The 20,159-nt window shown below is 56.5% G+C and overlaps 1 protein-coding gene across 1 annotated transcript; it reads left to right on the top strand.

The window, feature by feature from the left end:
• The first annotated feature begins 1,163 nt into the window (after positions 1-1,163).
• On the top strand, positions 1,164-19,281 carry SLC8B1 (solute carrier family 8 member B1). The gene is made up of 15 exons (XM_054007009.1): positions 1,164-2,471; positions 7,255-7,407; positions 8,852-8,904; positions 9,610-9,668; positions 10,725-10,829; positions 11,437-11,604; positions 11,774-11,881; positions 11,987-12,049; positions 12,437-12,567; positions 13,468-13,609; positions 14,575-14,696; positions 15,142-15,295; positions 16,138-16,218; positions 17,619-17,683; positions 18,166-19,281. The coding sequence occupies exons 1-15, from the start codon at positions 2,280-2,282 to the stop codon at positions 18,361-18,363; spliced, it is 1,794 nt and encodes a 597-aa protein (XP_053862984.1). The 5' UTR covers positions 1,164-2,279; the 3' UTR covers positions 18,364-19,281.
• Positions 19,282-20,159: the final 878 nt, after the last annotated feature.

Here is a 20,159-nt window from a genome sequence, read left to right as displayed (position 1 = left end):
CTCATCTTAGGGGCAGTGTTGACAGGACTTTTCCTTGCACCGCTTCCCTCAAAGCAGTGGTGCAATATGCCCCTTGCAGTGCAATGAAGCAAGCCTGGGTTTTTATTCTAACTTCCTTACGATGGAGTTTCACTATGAGTCCCTTATGAGCAGGTGCTGTTTATTGTAAGGGTTCATTAAAATTAGGGTGAGCAGATAGCAAATGTGAAAAATCGGGACGGGGTGGGGGGTGCCTATATAAGAAAAAGCTCCAAAAATCAGGACTGTCCCTATAAGATTGGGACATCTGGTATAGGAGGTTAGGCCCCAATCCTGCAAGTGCGCTAGCTACTCACATGAACAGTCCCATTGGCCATTTGCAAGCTCAGGGCTAGAGCCGGTTGGGAATTTTTCATTGGCAAAGCCAGTTTGCCAAAACCAAAACCTTTCGCAGGCAATGGTCAGTGCTGACAAATTTCTCAACTTGAAGAATGTTTGAAAAATAAAAAGCTTCAAAATCATTGGAATGTCCCGTTTCAACATTTTCTACATGACATTTTTCAGTTTTCCAGTTTGAAACAACTTTCTGATTCAAAATGTAAACTAATGATAGTACTTTCAAACAAACAAACAACCATGGTTGAAATCAAAATAAAAGGTTGGGATTGACCTGAACCAACTTTTGGAGGGATTTTCAGCCTATGAACATTTTCAAAATTTAGATATTTCGTCCCACGTTGGGATGGGAAAAATGTCCAAAAATCTCAAAAATGTAACTGAATGGGGAAACCGTTCCCCGTCCATCTCCAGTCAGCTCAAATGCCATCCCTAGCTCTGTCACTGGCTGCCTACCTGCTGGCATCAGTTCCCCGCTCCGTGCCTCAGTTTCCCCATGAACAGGAGGAGGGTGTTGAGACCTTTGTAAAGCAGGCTGAGATGGCTAAGGGGATTATTATTAGAAGAGGAATAGGGGGAGGCGAAAAGAGGAAAGTTATTAAACTCCAGATGCATGACCCCCCCCCCCCAACCATTTCTGTTCACAGTTTTTGGGGAGATCTGTGTGGGTGGGGGGCAGCGGGGAGGGGGACCAAGAGAAAAGAGGAGCTTGTCCCTTTAAGAGAGGCTGGCCCTGTCTGTGTCTGACGAGGAAAGAGGTGGAGGGGGGTGGCTGCCTGTTTGCTCTGTGGGAATCGACAGCCCGGACACACATTAGCCCGGCCCAGCCCCGTGCAGGAAGCCAGCGGGCGCGTATCGCCATTCAGCCCGGAGCTGGGCGCTGGAGCCGCCTCTGCGGGGGGAAGCGAAGTTCCTCGCGGGGAGGGCTGGGGCAGCGCGGCTCGCTCCGGTCCCGGGGGTTCGTATTGGGAAAGTTTATGGCGTGGATTAAACGCGCCCGCGCTCCCCCGGGGCCAACGCCAGTGAGCTCAGGGGTGGCCCGGTTCAGCTTTTGCAATGTCCAGGTTTTATCCTGAAGTGCGGGCGCCTGGGGTCACGGTTGGAAGAACCGCCGGACCCCCCAGCCCTGTTTACTCCCCGGCGTGCTGAGGCTGGCGTTTTGCAAGCCCTGGGCAGGCAGAAGAGGCCAGAGGCTTTGATGACGCCTTCCCAGCTGGAAGGGCCAGATCTGTCTTTGCAACCCTTCGCTTCCCCGAGGCGTCCTGTATATAAACCCCCAGCCCGGTCACCACTCACCTGTGCTGCACAGGTGCCGAAGCCCAGTCCCTGCCAACTTCAAATGACAAGGGACAGTGCAGGGAAGCCAGGCTGTGACCCCACTACCCCAGCCCAGGCCTCTGTGACCGCAGAATGGGCCCGGGGGGCGCTTTAAAGGAGCCTGGAGCTGTTCAGACAGGAGCCAGCCGCATTTCGTGCCATGCTGTGGCCAGGACAGCGCTGGGTGGATGGTGAGGACACTGTGCCTGTTTTACTTTCACTGTAGTTTTTTCTTTTTTAAAACTTCCTTGTACTTGGTCATCTTTGGCTCCTGCGTGGATGCTGAAAGTGGAGTTAAGGAGCTCTGCCTACTTTAGTGTCTTTGCCTTTTTCTCTCCGCCCGGGAAGCGGCGTGTAACAGAAGCCCAGGCATTGCAGCGGTAAAAAACATTCATTAGCCCGTGGGTTACTTCTCTATTTCTATCAACGGCTGAAATTGCAAAATTGACCAAGCAAACCTAGACACCCAAGGAAACAGATGTTGGAGGCGACTGCTCCAGAAAGAAGCTGAGGTGCCGTAATCCAAGGGCCTGGCTTTAGGGTGAGAAGAAGGTGCAGTGAACCCAGACACCGTGAACTGCCTCAGGATGGCCCTAGGGCCTGTGAGCTGGAGGGCTTCCTGCATTCTGGGGGTGCTTTGGACGCTGAGCTGCGGGGCTGGTGCTTCAGGAGCCGACTCTGGATCACGGGGTGTTGGGAGCCGAATGCCCCCCCAGCTGGAAATCGGGAATGAGGCTGATGGCATCCGGTATGCCCAGCACCAGGACAGGCCTGTAGATGTAAGTATCTGAGAGCTTTGGGTAGAGGGACAGTTCCCATTGACAGAGCCCTAGAAAAGTGCTAGAAAACTTCCTCAGGAGGTTAAAGATCTGGGGCTAGATTCTCCCTGGTGTAAATCAGCAGCACTACATTGGCATCAGCTGAGAATAACTTCTAGTGCATGGCTAATACATCCCTCCCTGTGGTACCAAATAAATTGCCCCAGCTGAGCATAGGGGTGGGACTGTTACAGGTCTTCACTGGGTCTCTAAAACCTGACCTATTTGTAAAGTGCTCTGAGATGTATGGGTGGAAAGCACTAGCGAAGAGCTGGCATTATTATCCTGGAGCAGCGGCCGTGCTGCACTTGGATTGGAGACCGAGAGAGATTAGCTGGAAGTGAGGGCAGCATTTGCAGTTCCAAGACAAAAGTGGGGGATGGCATTTGTGCCGGCCCCTACCCACAAGTCGCCATGGGCCAGCGAGCCGGCAGGATACCGACTGGGCACTGCCGGTCACATCTGTATTAGGAAGAGAAGTGAGGTCAGTGTTCATGCTTGTAAATAAATGAGTGACAGGATACAAGGGACAGGTGAGCAACCTGCCCCTGCCCACAGCCCCCCTCTGGAGAGGCCTGGAGGGAAGAAAGAGCTGCCTCTGGTCAAAGCTCATTAACATATTGACCTCTCCTGCTTGCTTCACTCCCAGTATCCTGCTGAGTCACCATGTGGATGTCAGACCCAGGGAACAGCCAGCCCAGCAGAAGTTCCATGTACCGATTTGTTAGCATGTGGTGTAAATGATGCCATGGAGTAGAGCGTTAACGAGAGGAAATGGCTGCGGGGGAGCAATGCAATTGCTTCCCAACAGCACATTAATGCTCTGGCGTTAGCCATCATTGACCTGGTCGTAGGACAACATCTCCATGAATTACAGGGTTATGAATTCCCCCAGGCTGGCTGGTGCTGGGGCAGATAGTCTAGGCCTCTAGGGGCTGTGTATCCAGCCCCGCCCTTGGCTGGAGGTTCTCCCCCGCACTGGTCCAAGGCTAGCCGTTGCAGAGATTTGCTGATCCTGTATTTTTTTTATGCTTGTTTGGCAAACCACGGACTTTTGCCACAGAGTCTTTCCATGTGTTTTTTGTCAGGAAGTTGCTCTGAAACTGGTGGTAAGTGGAAAGGACCTGTTCCTTCGGTATCAGGCAGGCGGGGGGAGTTAAGACTAGCTTTCTGTCAAGCACATGATTTTTCCAAATGTGCTAAAATCCACATGCAGACTTGGATTGTCTTGAAAATTGCTGGCTCAGGTGGGATCCAGGGTAGCATTAGTGGGCCAAAGTTGAGTTTATTTGAGCCAGCCCGCTTTAAAGATCCAGCCAGCTTGAAAGAAATAAGTGAACCCGATAACATCAACATTTGATGGTTCTTATAACTTTGTATACAGTTAAGACACTGTGGGAGGTGCTGTGACGCAGTGAGTGAGATAGTGTGTGGATGCAGGACATAGGGCAGGAGTCAGATATTAGCTATGGAACCTAAAGAGCTGTATTCTAATCTTGGCTCTGAGCCATTGGACAGTATCAACTTTAACACCCATGATTCTTCACTCATCTACTGATATAGACTCATAGACTTTAAGGTCAGAAGGGACCATTATGATCATCTGGTCTGACCCCCTGCATGCTGCAGGCCATAAAACCGTCCCTACCCCTTCCCTGGACTCTGCTGTTGAAGTCCCCATATAAATCATAAGCGAATCCTCTGAAATTGCTAAAGCCCTATGAGCACGAGAGGAGAACCGGGGTCCTTTAGCAATTGTAAAGGCTGGGGTTATATGCTGCTTTGGAAGGGTATGGAGCATTAGTTTCTATAGCTGGGGGTTCCTAAAACACCCACTTCTGTAATCTCCAGGGCGTTAATGTGGAAGGAAGATAGTAATCAGACTGATGGGATTAAAGTTTCTTATCTCAAGCCAGGCCCAAGACAGATGCTTTATGCCACTAGAAAGCACAGAGCCACCTCTAGCTCTGTGGATTTGCAAGACCACGGCCCTTTTTAAAAGCTGCGCTGTTGCAGGATGGTGCTCTACCAACTCTTGGCCTTGCTGGCCGAGCACAGGGCTGGAAACCCATCCAGAGCCTTACAGCTGATGCCTGCGGCTGGTTTTTGAAGATCCCCAGCAGAAACTGTCCTTGCGGAGCAGAGCGAGAGATGTGCATTCATCCTGGCCTCTCTCCTGAGGAAGGACTGGGAAAGGATGCCAGCAGCATCCACAGACTTATGGGACAGTTACTTTGGGCTGTCCCGTTTGGTTCAGTTCGTTAGCATCTAGCACGAGCTCAGATTGACTGACCGCAGGCAGCCTTCCCTCCCCAGAGCAGCTAACGCAGCAGCTGAACACAGATCAGTGTAGTTCTTCCTTTGTGGTGACGGGCCTGAGGCAGAGTGGACCAGGCCTGTACTTTCTTTAGTCTTCCCGACTTCCCCCTGCGATGACATTTTCAGACCAAAGACACCACGCTTCATGCAGCTCTATAAAGCCACGGAGGATGGCTTACAGGGCCCAACGTAAGGTTTGAAGCTATAAAAGCAGGGGTTCAAGGCCCAGCGGGGTTGACCTCGCTGCAGGGTGGTCGAGTGGATAGAGGGCTGTGAGGCGGGAGAGCTGGGTTCTATTCCTGCCTCTGACCCGCTGGGTGACCTTAGGCAAGTCAGTTCCCTTCTCTGTGCCTCAGGGCTTGTGTACATTTGAAAGGCTACAGCTGCAGCACTTCCCTGTACAGTCCCTGCCCAGAAGGGAGGGGTGCTCCGGTCGCTGGAGTTAATCCACCTCCCCTGGAGGCGGTAGCTAGGTCCATGAAAGAATTCTTCTGCCAACTTAACGCTGCTTACACCGAAAGTTAGGTCAATGTAACTACATCACTCGGGTGTGAACCCCCTCCTGCCCCAAGCAATGTAGCTGGGTCGATCTGATTTTTTAGTGGAGGCCAGCTGTCAGTTTTCCCAGCTGTAAAGTGGGGCTAAAGATACTAACCTTTGGGATCTAGTGATGGGAGGAGCTAGGTAAGAGCGAAGGGTTCCCCTTTAACAGCAGGCTGCCAGGGCAGGCCCAGGTGCCGTGGTGACTCACTTGTAGGCCTTCTGCCCCGTTCTGACTGAACCCGGTGGCGTTTCTGCCCTCACTCCTCAGGACTGCAGCAAGCCTGTAAATTATAGATGAATCAAACCGATGTGACTGGCTGCTCCCCGCGCGTGTGGGAATGCAGTCAGGCCAGGCAGTGCTGGGCCTGCCCAACCGGGCACAGTAGCTGGGTGTTTCTGAGTTGGGATCAGATGATTAACGATGCCAGCATTGTATTTAAATGGTGAATAACGAGGCTGGGAGGTTAACGCCCCTGGTCACCTTGATCTTTGGGCTGGAATTTCTGGCTGGATGCAGGCTCTCAGCACAGCTGTGCCTGGATGATCCTGTCTCCACTGAGGACTTTCTAACCCAGCAGGTCTCTAGGCGGCACAGTGGTTAACACCCCAGCAGGGCAGGCTGCACTCATGTCACAATGCCAAAGTCCTGGCTTCCCCTCAGTCGCACATCATCTCCCAAAGGGGCATTGCGTGCTCCAGCCTAGGCAAAACCACCCCAGCATTCCCCCTGCTCACACTCTCCACTGATGTGCGAAGAGGGGGGAGCACGCCCTGCCCAAAGGGCTGCCCCAGAGTTACTCAATGTGTTCTGGCTGGCACAACGAACCTTCAGAGAGAGAGTGTGTAAAATAATCCCATGAGCCAGCGCTGGAAGAATTTAAGAAATTCCTCCACCCAGACAAGGGCTCAGAAGGTGAAAAATTCTCATCAGGACCCGTCTGCCCTAGAAATACCATGATGTCAGGGAATCCGACTGCAGCTCAGTTGCCCCCCTCACCTAGTTACAGACCTGGCTCCTTTCTCCGGCGTATATAACCAACACCCACTCAGGGTGGTGCTCTGTCCCCCTACAGGGATTGTCTTTCCTTTCTGTGTTTGTACAGCACCTAGAGCAAGGGAGTCCTGGTCCATGACTCGGATAGCTCCTAGGCACTATCATAATACAAATAACAAATCATAAATCATAACCAATGAGCCTCTGCTGCTGGTAAGATTCAGAGGTCCCCAGTTCGATCCCTGCTGCCAGTGAAGTGTTCTCACGTGCTGTGCCTTCGCTGGAGCTAGGCTGAACCAAAGGGGCAAAAAGGGGACCTGTAATTCTCCATAGAGGTGCAGCTCCACAGGCAGCAGCAAGGATAGGAGAAGTGGGGTTTTAATTAGGGGTTTCCACCCCATGCTCTGGCCAGCATTAGACAAATGCTGGAGCCTGAAACGGAGGCCCAGAAAGAGGAAGTGACTTGCCCAAAGTCACCTAGCAGGTTAGAGTCAGAGACAGGAAGAGAACCCAGGTCTCCTGAGCTGCAAGCCAGTGCCCTACCCACTAGGCCATGCTGCCTCTTAATAAGTGGTGGAATCTCCTTCCTTAGAGGTTTTTAAGGTCAGGCTTGACAAAGCCCTGGCTGGGATGATTTAGTTGCGGATTGGTCCTGCTTTGAGCAGGAGGTTGGACTAGATACCTCCTGAGGTCCCTTCCAACCCTGAGATTCTAGGATTCTAAGTGTAATGCTAGGGGGCAACAAACACCATCCTGCAGCCATTTACCTACCAGCTCAGCGTGCCCAGGTGGCCTGCCAGCCTGCTTTTCAGGGTAGGCCGTAGCTGCACCCTGGCTTTCCAGGGCGTGTTGCTGGCGCTTGGCTTGTGACTCCTCCTCTCTTGGCAGTGCTGGGAAGTACGGACCCAGAACAGCTCCAAGTGGTGCCACTTCATCCAGACCAACCCGGACTGCCAGATGGACAGCGGCTTCCTCAACTACCTGAACGGGGTCTTCTGCGTCTTCCCCTTGGGGCTGCTGCCGCTGGTGGTGACCTTATACGTAAGGATCATCGGGCAGGGAGGCCCTGCAGGGCGGGATTGAGGGAGGGTTGTGAAGGGAGATCTGGAGGGAGGAAGTGACTCACCAACTGGCAAGGCGGTGGCGAGTGTTACAGACAGAGCATTACACACCATGGTGTGACCTGGCCCCTCGCCCTATGGTAGGGTTACCATATTTAGTGCCTCCGAAAGGAGGACACTTTAAAGGGGCCCCAGCCCCGCCCCCAGCCCCGCCCCCGTGCCCGCCCCAACCCCTCCCCCTCCCCAAAGTCTCCGCCCCCTCCCCTGCTTCCCGCGAACATTTGAGTTGCGGGAAGCCTGAAGCAGGTAAGGGGGGGGTGGGGGGGGGGGGGGAGGAGGCGCGACCCACCCCCAGCACCGCAGGTCCCCAGCCCGTCCCCCGAGCCCCCGGCCCGGCACCGCCGGCCGAGCCCCCGACCCGGCACCCAGTCCCCGGCCGGGCCCGGCACCGGGCCCCCCCCGAGCCCCCGGCCCAGCACCCGGCCACCCCGAGCACCGCCGGCACCCGACCCGCCGGCCGAGCCCCCCGGTCCGGCCCAGCACCCGAGCCCCCGGCCCGGCACCCGGCCCCCCCCGAGCACCGCCGGCCGAGCCCCCCGGCCCAGCACCCGGCCCGGCACCCGAGCCGCCGGCCGAGCCCCCCGGCCCGGCCCCGGGCCCCCCCGAGCACCGCCGGCCGAGCCCCCAGCCCGGCACTGCCAGCCAGGCCCCCCGAGCCCCGCACCGGGCCCCCCCGAGCACCGCCGGCCGAGCCCCCGGCCCGGCCCGGCACCCGAGCCCCCGGCCCGGCACCCGGCCCCCCCGAGCACCGCCGGCCGAGCCCCCGGCCCAGCACCCGGCCCGGCACCCGAGCCGCCGGCCGAGCGGCCCGGCCCGGCCCCGGGCCCCCCCGAGCACCGCCGGCCGAGCCCCCGCCCCGGCACTGCCGGCCAGGCCCCCCGAGCCCCCGCCCCGGGCCCCCCCGAGCACCGCTGGCCGAGTCCCCGGCCCGGCACTGCCGGCCAGGCCCCCCGAGCCCCCGGCCCGGCACCGGGCCCCCCCGAGCACCGCCGGCCGAGCCCCCGGCCCGGCACCCGAGCCGCCGACCGCATGTCCGATTTTCCCGGACATGTCCGGCTTTTTGGGATTTCCCCCGGACGGGGATTTGGAGCCCAAAAAGCCGGACATGTCCGGGAAAATCCGGACGTATGGTAACCCTACCCTATGGCCACCCGGGGGGAGCAGGGAGAAGCACAAGGAGAGGCTCCGAAAGTGCTGGGTCCATTTAAGTGCCAAACAGTAGCAGCTTCTCCCTGCCCCTTTTCTCCCGCGGCTGTTTTTTTTTTTTTTGGGGTGGGGGAGGAATTACCCAGATGTCCCTGGGTTTCATCTTTGCCCCCGTCCCCCATCCTGCCCTTTGCTAATTCGCCATTGGCTTGTTGCAGGTGCTCTGGCTGCTGTATCTGTTCCTCATCCTGGGAGTGACAGCTGAGAAGTTGTGAGTAGCTGCTCGGCCCGGTTCCTCTCCCCAGCGGGAGCGGGGTGCTGCGGGCAGAGAACTCCCCCGGCCCGGACAGCTTCACTTCTCTGTCTAGCCAAAGCCCGAGCAGGGCTAGCAACTGACATGTTCTAGTGGCCGGCAGGTGGTTACATTCCCTGTAACCCCTGCCCTGGATGCCGTAATAGCAAGAACTGCCTCGAACCCTCATTCCCCAGGCACCGCCCCCTTCGTGGTGCGCCTCCATCTGCCGGAGAGAGGGATGGCAGATCTGTGCTCTACGGGCAACGTCCGATTCCTCTCTCAGGAGTCACCTACAGAGCCAGGGGCTCCTACTCTAAGAAGTCACAAACCGAATGAGGTTGATGGGCTCTGTGGAGGACCCTCGTGGATGGTGGTTTGCACTTAAGATGCACGGGGGCTGTAGGTTAGAACTGAGGGGCATCGACAGAGCTGGGGGTGGAGGGAGGCTAGGACTGGAGTAGTGGGGATGGGGGGTGTAGGGGGGAAGTTATGCAGTGGGGTGCAGGAACTTTCCACAGCACCTTGTCTACACTTCACTGGTTCCAGCCAGGGTCACCAGCCCCTGGCTGGCCCAAGACTTGACATTTACTTGCTGCTAATTGCAGACTGGATTGTCCCCACGCTGGCTCCAGGACTTGTGAATCATTTGATTGTACCTGCTTGTGTCTTCTCTCTCTCCAGCTTCTGCCCCAACTTATCTGCGATCTCCACCAATCTGAGACTGGCCCACAATGTAGCAGTATCCTTCTGTCTCCCGGGGCACAGAAGGTTGGGAGAACTGATCTTTCTGCGGGCTGGGGGAGTGGGGAAGCCAGTGAGGACCAGCTTCAAACACAGAGCACCACCACCACCATGGAGGAAGCTTTTGAGGAAGTGAAACGTGCTGGGAATGGACTGAGCGGGAGGTAGTGGGAGACCAGCCCTGGCACTGCTGAGTTATGGGCAAGGGGGGCATTCGTGCCAGGGCTGTGCTGGAAGGGGCCAGCTGGCCAAAGCCAAGAGCTATTCGATACATTTTCCAAGCTGTGGAAATGATTGTTTGCGGAGAGCCCATTAGAATATTAACCTTCATTACCTGGGCTAGCCAGCCACTAGCCCAAGGACAAACCTCTGAGCCAAGAGCTGCTATGTAAGAGTGGAAAAGAGCCTCTGTGAGTCCAGGTGCAATGAGGTCTTGGCTGCTATTCACCCTCCTTTGCAAGGAGTTCAGAGGTCTATGGCTGAGATAGCGTAAGGGGGCAGGGGATTTGCAAAAGCCCTCAGTGCTGGTCTGACTAACTCTGCTCCCGGTGAAGCCAGGGGGAGTTTTGCCCTGGACTTCAATGGAAGCAGAGCTAGGTCAGCGCTTTCCAGACTCTCATGCACTATTGTAGAGCCAGGCCAGGGGCCGTGCGGCTCTGATCGCTGTGGCAGTATCACGCTCCAGTCCCCTGCACTAGCTTCCATCCAGAGACATATTTCCCAAAGGAGGGCTGCAGCATTATCCCCATTTTACAGAAGGGGTAACTGAGGCACAGAAGTCACTTGCCCAGGGTCACCCAGTAGGCCAGTGACAGTGTGGGGAGTGCAACCTGGAGCTCCTGATTCCCAGTCCAGTGTGCTGCACACTTGATCAGACTGCCTCTCAGCTGTGCTCCCCCAGTGGGAATTCCTCGGGAAGGTCCTGGATTGCTGGAGCAGGCAACGGAGCTCCTGCAGGCCTGGGGCTGCCTTGCCTGCATGTGGTGGGAGCGAGGGAGGGGAACAGTGTAGAGACGGTGAAGTGTCAGCCCTTCCTTGACGTTCTCCTCTCCATGGCGTCACCTTCCTGGCCTTTGGGAACGGCGCGCCCGATGTCTTCAGTGCTGTGGTGGCGTTCTCCGACCCCCGGACTGCCGGGCTGGCTATCGGCGCTCTCTTTGGTATGGAACAGCACCTCCCCCTCCCCAAGGACCCCCAGCAGGCCCAGCCACAGCTCGGCAGTCCCTCTCCGTGCACGTCTCCTCCCTCCACTGCCCATGGCTCAGCTTCCTTCCTGGGGGGTTTTCTCCCTGGGTCCGTTCCAGGCCCGATGGTTTCATAGCACCAGCCTGCGGCATGGTGCCTTGCTAACCAACTCTCCCTCGCCCCCAGCATCTTGGCATAGACTATCCTTACACGTTGGGCATGGTGTACTGACTTCCATCCCCCTAGCCCCACTCTCCAGTAGATGGGGTGGCCTCCTTGGAGATCATCGTTGGTGCTGATGCGGGGCATGGCCAGGAGGAGGTGCTGTAGGGGCAGAGTGCCTGTCAGCTCCTTGCTCTGACAGGTCTGGTCCCCCAAGGCAGCAGGAACTCAGCGGTGGCTTTGCAACCCAGTCCCTCGGCCCTGGGCTTGAGGCCAGGTGTGTTCCATTCTCCAGCTGCCCACCCGCAGACTTGCCAGTGCAGCAGGAAGTGGCCAGCGGCTCAGTGCCAGGGAGCCGGGGGGAGGGGGTCTCCTGCCAACTGCCCAGCGGTGCGGACTTGGCCCCGTTTGCGTTCACAGGCGCGGGCGTGTTTGTGACCACGGTGGTGGCCGGCGGGATCGCCCTGCTCAAGCCCTTCACGGTGGCCTCCAGGCCGTTCCTCAGGGATGCCATCTTCTACATGGTGGCCGTGTTTCTGACCTTCACAGTGCTGTACTTCCGGAGGATCACCCTGGCGGGGGCGCTGAGTAAGTCACCAGCCTGCAGCAGGCAGATCTGGCGGGGCAGGGAGCCAGTTGCCATCACCACCAGGGGGAGCGCAAGGGGGCGGCTGGCGGAGGGTAAGATCCTGTGGCTGAGGGGGGCGGCGTGGACGGGGGAGGCTGAGTGTGAAGCTATTTCCCCCTCTCTGGCCAGGCTACCTCGGGCTGTACATCTTCTACGTTCTGACAGTCGTGATCTGCACCTGGATTCACAGGAGGCAGCGTGGGGAAGGGTTGTCCCCTGCCGGCTCCGGCCAGCCAGGTAAGGGAGCTGCCATGCAGGGGACCCACCAGGCGTCTTGGGTCCCCACAAACCACTCACAGTCTCGAGCTCCTTCAACATACCCACCTCTCTCGTCTCCTCCAGATCGTGCGTCCGACCTGGAAGATGAGGATTCCCTCTCGTCCAGTGTTCACAGTGAGGAGTACGGTAGGTCTTTTCCTGGCTACCTGGGGCCAACCGGGACATGCTCAGCATTGTCCACCTCCATCGTCATGAGTAGGCTGAGTGGGCCGTGAGCATCTGCGCTACTTCAGTGGCTCCCTGGTCAGCCGTGCTTGTGCTCAGTCAGGGGGAAGCCTGGGGCTCGGTGAAGAGGGAGAATGGATTTTCCTTGAGTGTCAGGCCAGAGCTGGGCTGAGGAACGAGCACGTACACCCATGTCCCCAAAGGGGCTGATCACGCACAGATCCCCTTGGCAAACCTTGGGCAGAAGAAGAGATTCCCAGGGACGTAGGGAGTAGCTCCAGCAGGGTCTTTCTAGTCTGTGAAGCTTAAGAAACCCAGCCCAGCTCAGCCTTTGTGCCTCTCTTGCAGAGGAGGAATACCGGCCCCTGCTCCCCTCCGAGGAGGGGACTCTACAGATCCTGACCAAGTCCGTGAACCCTCTGGATCGCAGGAAGTGGAGGAGGAAATCCTGCTACTGGAGATTCCTCAAGGTTTTCAAGGTGCCTTGGTCGCAGCCCCTTGTTACTCCTCTAGCGCGTGGGGTGGGAAGCTGGGCTTGGGGTGCAGTCTGGGGCGTGCCGTAGACATGGGACACCCAGGAAACAGAACATCCTTGCTGCTGATACAGACAGGTCCCCTCTCTCATTCTGCCAGCCCACTCCCAATGGGGATAGAGAATCATCCTAGGTCTCCCTTCAGCACAGGTTGGGGACCAACCTTTCAGAGTGCAGTTCGTGAAGGTTGCACGCTCGAGCGATCTGGCTGAGCTGTCAGGAGCCTGCTACGATGCATCCCCGGAGCAGCGTGCCCTGTATCTGCTGGACATGAACATAGGGTTGCTGGTCCAGTAGGCAAATCTCTCAGAGCTGGCCTGGATGTGAACTGGGGATAGAAGTGAAGGCTCCTGGCTCCCATCATCCACCAGTCGCTTTCTAAGGCCTCACCCCGCATCCACGGACGAAGTGTCCGGGTCACTCTCCAGGAGCGCGGCTGGGTCCCCCAGGGCTGCACTGAGCTCTTCAAACTTCTTAGCTGAGAGAACTCTCCAGGCAGGGGAAAGCCAAGTGCAGAAGTCGCAGCCTAAACAGTGAAACTTGGGTACGTAAAGGGACGCAGCCCAAAGCCATGGTTGGGCACCTCCGTAAATGGCCTGTTTTCAAAAAGGGAGGGCCCTGAGAACAGGCCATTACCAGGCCGGCAGGGATCGGCCTTTGAAAACGTTGGCCAGTGTTTCTGTGGGGATCTGCTGGGGCCACACGAGAACTCTCCCCACAAACCTCTGGCTTTGGAGAGTGGGAGTTCTGCGAGGCTGGGGTCCGCGTGGAGAAGGCTGCTCTCTAAAGCCCACCTGCAAGTTGAACCCCATATAAGCTGCCTCCTTGGGGGCGGTCTCTTCCCAGATGCCGGTGGAGTTCGTGATGCTGCTCACGGTGCCTGTGGTGGATCCCGATCAGGAGGACCACAACTGGAAGAGACCTCTCAACTGCCTGCACCTGATCACCAGCCCCTTGGTCTGCATCCTCACGCTGAAATCTGGTGCCTGTAAGAACCTGGCGTGCTCCCAGCAGTACCCCCTTGGCAGAGCCCTGGTCCCGTGTGCGGGCAATCCCACGGCCGTAGGCGGTGCAGCTCGCCCGGCTTTGCAGCTGGGATCGAAGGGAGCAAGCTCAGTGGCTGCCCCGCGTGTCTGGGGCCGGGGCCAAGGCCGTGGAGCAATCGCTCAGGAAGTCTAGGCATTGCTCCACGGATCCTCAGGCCGCTGGGCTCCCTTCCCTCTTGTGGGGACGGGGTGGGCAGGAGGAAGATGGGTAAGATCAGCGACAGAACCTCTCGAGTCCCAGCTTCCGCTGGGTGCCGCTCGGCCTCTCGGCTGTGAGCTAGAGGAACTGAGCATTGCGCTGGGGGCTGCCAGGAGAGCAGAGAGACTGTTAGCTCTGCTGGGGTAGGGGGAAAAAAAAAAAATCAAGATGATTGGGGACATCTTGGGCTAAAACCTCTTGTATAGTTGTGCACTGTTTCTATCAGCACTGTCCCCCCCGCCAACCCACCCAGAGGTGGCTGCATTTCAGTGCTGGGGCGGGGGGGGGGGAGGAATCCTCAGCTGCTGTACACTGGTATATTTGGCTTTGCTGCTGCTGCTCTGACCCCCCCGCCCCTGCAGGCGGTGTTGGGGAAGAGGGGTGGTGAGTGCGGCGTGCACTGTGCTCTGGCAGTCCTCACCAGCAGAATTGCCCTTCAGGGGCCAGAACAAGTTCTTAGGCTAATTTAACTTGTACGAAGGATCCTGACCAGCCACAGGTTCGGGGGCTTGGAGCCCCCGGGCAGCCCATCCTTGAGCTCCATTGAGGACCGAGACCTGCTTTCTTCCATGGGTTCCTGGAGGGTCCCTCCATGGTCTGAGGGGCAGTTGGTGTCCACCTTGCCCAGTTGGGCATCAGGCTTTCCCAGCACCGGGACGTGCTGATCCTCACCGTGGCTTTCTCTCTCCCTCCCCACTCCCCGTGCAGATGGGCTGTATAAAATCCAGGGGGTCTTCCCAGTCTGGGGCCTGGGAATCCTGATTGGTGCTTTCCTGGCTGCTATTGTCTTCTGCACTACAAAGAACGAGGAGCTGCCCAAGTATCACTGCGTAAGGACCTCTGGCATCACAGCCTCTATCCGCTGCTCCCTACCCGTCCGCTCTGTGGCCGAGGGGGACTCCTCCCCTCCCTTCCGGTCTACGGCCACAGGGCTCCTCCACACCCTTCAGCTCTGTGGTCATGAGGACCCCACCCCGGCCCATCTGCCTCTCTCCACCCGACCCATGTCTGGGAAGAGCCACAGGCCATCGAGTGCCTGGGGCCTGACTCATGTTCTGGCTGCCTGAGGAGAAAGCCAGGCTGGGACGGGACCCCAGCCTAACTGCGAGGCAATGCTAGCTGGTGAACTGCCCCTTGAGAGAGGGAGGGAGGGAGCCAGGCTATGCCCCAGGGCTGGGGTGAGGACGACATTACAGAGCTGCCCCAGAGGATTTTCCACACAGCCTGGAGACACTGATCTCACAGTGCGGCCCTGCTCTTGCTCTCTCCTGGCAGGTGTTCGCCTTCTTGGGTTTCTTGGCCAGCGCCCTGTGGATTAACGCAGTCGCCACCGAGGTGGTCAACATCCTGCGGACCTTAGGCGTGGTCTTCCAGCTGAGCAACACCGTGCTGGGCCTGACGCTGCTTGCCTGGGGAAACAGCATCGGCGGTGAGCGGATCCAGGCGTGCGGCAGATTTCCCGGCACAGGCTGGCTGGTCCTGGCCGGCATTTGCTGGCTCTGGAGCCAGGGGCAGGCCAAGCAGCAGGGACTTTAATCTGGGTCCAACATGTAGTCAGCTGTGTCCAAACCCCAGCACAGTGACCTTGGCAGCTGGTGTGGGGGGAGGATGCGTTCCCCTCTGTTCTCCAGCAGGAGGACGTGGTGGGTGAAGCTTGGAGTTCATGCCTCCCAGTGGCAGTATCTTTGTGGCTTCCATCGCCACTGTTCCACCAGCAGCAGCCGCCAGCTGATTTGCACATACGTGGCATCCTTAATAGAGCACGTCCCCTTTGGTCCCGCCACCGATTCCCCGGAGCGCATATCATGCTGCAGGGTATGAAGGCTGCCATGTATTGGGAAATCCAGGACTTTGCCACTGTATTGATCTCGCTGCTCTTGATGGTGGTAGCTACGTGGTGGCATTTCCAGCAGGAGGTTACAGCAGGGAAGCAGCTTCCAGTGCTACAGACCACTTAGCCTGTGTCCTCCGCTTGTCTCCACGGAGGTGCCAGGGCTTCATTCCCAGCAGGCTGTGCCAACTCATGCACGAGAGTCAGGGTTTGGATACACACTGCCCTCTGTGCAGCATGGCTGGGACTGCATGGCCGAGGAGGGAGCCAGTCCTCAACCACAAAAGCATCCATGCAGCATCCAAATCCCACTTAGGGACACCTCAAAAGAAGCCCAGCTCTAGAGAGGGAGCCTTCCTCGCGCTGGGTCTCATGAGCTTAGAGGTTGCTGTCTGCACCACTGGCGCATGCAGACGACGTTCGTTGTTCTTCCTTTGCAGACACTTTCTCGGACCTCACCATGGCGCGGCACGGATACCCCCGCATGGCCTTCTCTGCTTGCTTTGGGGGCATCATCTTCAGTATCCTTTCAAGCTTGGGCTCCTTTGGGCAATTGCTAAATCAGGTAGCATGGCCTAGTGGATAGAGCTCTGGACTGGGCCGCAGCAATCCCGGGTTCTGTTCACAGTTCTGTCACTGACCTGCTGGGTGACTTTGGGCAAGTCTCCGTGCCTCTATTTCCCCATCTGTAAAACGGGGATAACAATACTGCAAAGCGCTTTAAGAGCGGATAACAGCTAGGTGTTATTAAACTTGTGCTCAGGGATTTTCCTCTGCACAACAGTTTACAGCTCCCTGTTATTTCCATCTAGCTGTGTGGCTACAGGGGTCAGGATCACAGACTGGTGCAGACCCCACACTCATCTCTTAGGAGCGTGTAGCTCTGCATGCTGACACGTATAGAAATCCCATGCAACTGCAGTTGGTCCAGGACCCCTCACAGGAGGTGTGATTGCGGGTAGGGTGGCTGGATGCACAAGCCCTCTGTTGCCAGAGTGAAGACTAGAGTAGGAAGGAGCCTGGGGGGGCGGGGGTGATTTATGATTGAGGCATGTTGGCAGAGCTGTGCCAAGGAAACTTACATGGACTCTGCCTGGTGTTAGCATGGGCTTAGCTTTGATTTTTAGTGCAATGACCCACCCGCCATCCCTGCCCAACAGTCACAAACCGAGCCAATCGTCAATCACAGATTAAGTCGGATTTAGAACTTCAGGTTTCCCGTGTGCCACGCAGACCGTTAACCCTCGCGGTATCCATGGCCGGTAGGCAGCAGTGGCCATACTGCACAGATGGGAAAATGGGGTGGGGGGGGTGGAAAAGAGGAAAGAGAGATTGTGACTTGTCCCAAGCCACATGGCAAATTAGTGCCAAGGGCAGGATTAGACCCCAGGAGTTCCTGGCACCCAGGCCCTAGGTTTCCCCCGGCTGTGTTGAAAGAGATCCATTCAGCACCTGCTTTTGCTGGCAGCCTTCCACGAGGCGATCAGGGATTCTGGCTAGGAAAGGAAAACTAGGCTCAACAGAGCCCATTTGCCTGGGGGAGGAACGTGTGCACCCCAGGAGGAGCCATCTGGACCCAGCACTAGAGGTGCCCTTTTTTACTCCTGCTCCGTTCATCTCTCAGGAAGTTGTAGGGTCCCCCATCCTGGTAGCAGCTGAGAGCTGGGGGGCAGCTGGCTGGTAGCCAGGTCTCAGCTATTTGCAGGCCCTGGATTGTAGGACTCTGTGGGGGAAACAAGCCCTTTCTCCAGGGAATCAGGGCGGACAGGCCTCAGCTGTCTGTTCCTTCCCTCCTTCCTCAGGTTAGACTGGTCAAGCCCATGTCTCCCCAGACAATCCAGCTGTTCGTTAGCCCACTTTTGCCCCCTAGTGGCTAGTTCCATTTCCTGCAGGGTTTTTTTTTCCCTGAGCCTGGCCGCAGATATGCTGGTGGGAGTGGGACTGGGCTGTTTGCTGCAGATGACAAGCAGCCAGCTGGCAGTAAAGGTAGGGCTGTCTCTCGTGCTCCTCCTGAGCTCCGGGGAGTTGGCTTGTCTTGCTTTTCCTCGCCTGCTCTGAGCAGGGTTAGATGATGCACTGGCTTAAACAACCAATGTCCATGGTACAGCTTCCATTACTGTGCTGGTAAACGGTCGCTTTGAATTTTTCCCCCTGTAGCCGTACGCTGGGGGTGAACGCCCATCGCTTTACAGTGGGAGCTGTGCGTGGAGACACAGCTGAGAGGAGGGAGAGACCATTTCCACAGATAGAGCGGTGGGCCCCTCATTGGAGACAAGGATTATCCTGGCCCTTTTAGGATTTACTTCGGGAACCGCCGTTCTTGGAGTCTCAGGAGGGCACCTATTTCTGGCAGGTGGCTCCTGGCTGTACAAGGTTGGCTGGAGGTATAGAAACCCAGAGTGCTGATGCACCGGCCCCTGAAGTAACCACGTGGCACCAAGAATTAACTCTCCCCTTTCCCTTCTCAGCTGGAGCTGGATGGTCTTCTGGTCTGGATTCTGGCTGGAGCACTGGGGCTGAGTCTGGTCTTTTCCTTCATATCAGTGCCAGCTCAGTGCTTCCAGCTGGGCCGAGGGTACGGGGTCTGCCTCCTCCTCTACTACCTGGCCTTCCTCACGGTAGCGTTGCTGACGGAGTTCAAGGTGATCCAGCTCCCCGCCCCCTGACGGCATCGCCGCCGGACGCCATCTTGTCTCTTAGCACCTCTGGCGAGAATGGTGGGAGCGGGGTGACGCGCCTGCAGGGCTTGGACCAACCTGCTGATAGCAAAGGGGCAAGAGGCGACAGTGGGATGGCCAGATGCAGGAGAGCAACTGGCATGAGACTTTCCACATTCGCTGGCTGGGCCAGTTCTATTCCCAGTGAATCACTGAAGGACACGCCACCAGGAGGGGAGGGAGACGGAGCTCCCTTCCTGGTGAGCACAGCTCTGGACACGTATCCATTTCTCTACGCTGAAGGCATTATGACAATTGGAACTTCCCACCTGGAGGGCGCGTGCTTTCGATCCTGTACACTAAGGTTCCCATGACCCTGCCGCCCCAGGAAAGGAAACTGGAGCGGCAGGAGGTGAGGCTACATTGCTGCTCGGTTTAGACATCCTCTGGCCCAGGGGCTACCCAGCCAAATGAGAGGTCAACCCAGGGCTGCTGGGACTTCGTCACTGGGACTCCACTGCCAGTATTAACTTCCAATTGATTATTTTAAGGAAAGGGATCATTTAGATTTAGAACCGGGACTGTTTTGTTAATTAAAGAAAGATTGGTTTTCAGAGGAAGGCTTTGCATTACATTTTAAATGGGGATCAGTTTAAATCCCTGCTGCCGTAAGTGGCATTTTGCAGCTGCACAGAAAGGGGGGTTATGGGCAGGTTTTTTAGCCTTCCCCCTATAAGACAAGCGATCATTATTCATGGCACAATAAAGCAATTCTGTGAAATGACCGTTTCAGTGCAACTTGGAAAGACTTGTCAGTGCTCCAGTGGCCTCGCTACGTACCCTCTTAGTCTCTGGAAACCGAGGTTAGGCTCACATGCTTTATGGAAGGGTTACAAAATAAAACGTTCAGTGGTTTCTGCCTAGTGACTCTTTGTGCAATGCCTATGACTGGGGCTCACAGGAGCTATTACAGTACATCTGTCCACCCACGGAGCAGTGGGGAAATACATCACTGCAGCAGGAACGACAGACGCAGGAAGGGCAAATGCAGCAGTGCTGTGGCAGAAGCTTGTACCATACCCAGCGGTGCTGGGAGTACATTTCTGTTGCTCTAGTGCAGACGGGAAGTAGCAATCGTCTCCCTTCAATAGTGAAGGACCCCTGAACAGCAGTCATGGGTGGATTAGTTTGCCATTAAAGAAGAAAACAATCCTCTTGGTTTCCTAGGAAATCGCATTGTCAGGGCTTTCTTTAATCCTGGGTCAGCACTGTGCTTGGATTGAGTGACCACAAGGGTTAGTCATTGGGCCTTGTGCAACAGGGATGGCAAGAAGCCTGGTGAAATAAACTTATCCATCGACACACAGGCAGCCCAAGGAGTGGAGACGGCATGAGGGGGAGAAGAAATAGTGGTGAACATTTGGAGTTGGAGTTGTGGCAGCGTCAAATGCCCGGAAAAGTGAACCGCACAATTCCAAGAGATTGTTCTCAGGTGCCAAATCTGCACAAGATTTAAAAACCATCTAAAAGTGATATTAAAAAAAAGCCCATTTTCAACAGTGACAGGCACTTAGGATCTTACATCTCACTGAAAGTAAGACACACCTGGGCTCCTAAGTCACATACAAAAATGGGATCTAGGCACTTCTGAAAATTTCACTCCAGACCACAAGGGACAACTCTGGAAAGGAAGCAGCCAATTTACAGAATCCTAGGGTTACTTAGCATTTTAAATGTTTTGCAGCAGAAGTTTACAGCAACTTTTAGAGGTGGGGCAACAGGGAGGGTCTCTGTGCCTAGCAACT

This window comes from Malaclemys terrapin, chromosome 16 (assembly GCF_027887155.1).
Source record: "Malaclemys terrapin pileata isolate rMalTer1 chromosome 16, rMalTer1.hap1, whole genome shotgun sequence".
NCBI lineage: Eukaryota > Metazoa > Chordata > Testudines > Emydidae > Malaclemys > Malaclemys terrapin.
This window is presented reverse-complemented; position numbering and strand designations above follow the sequence as displayed.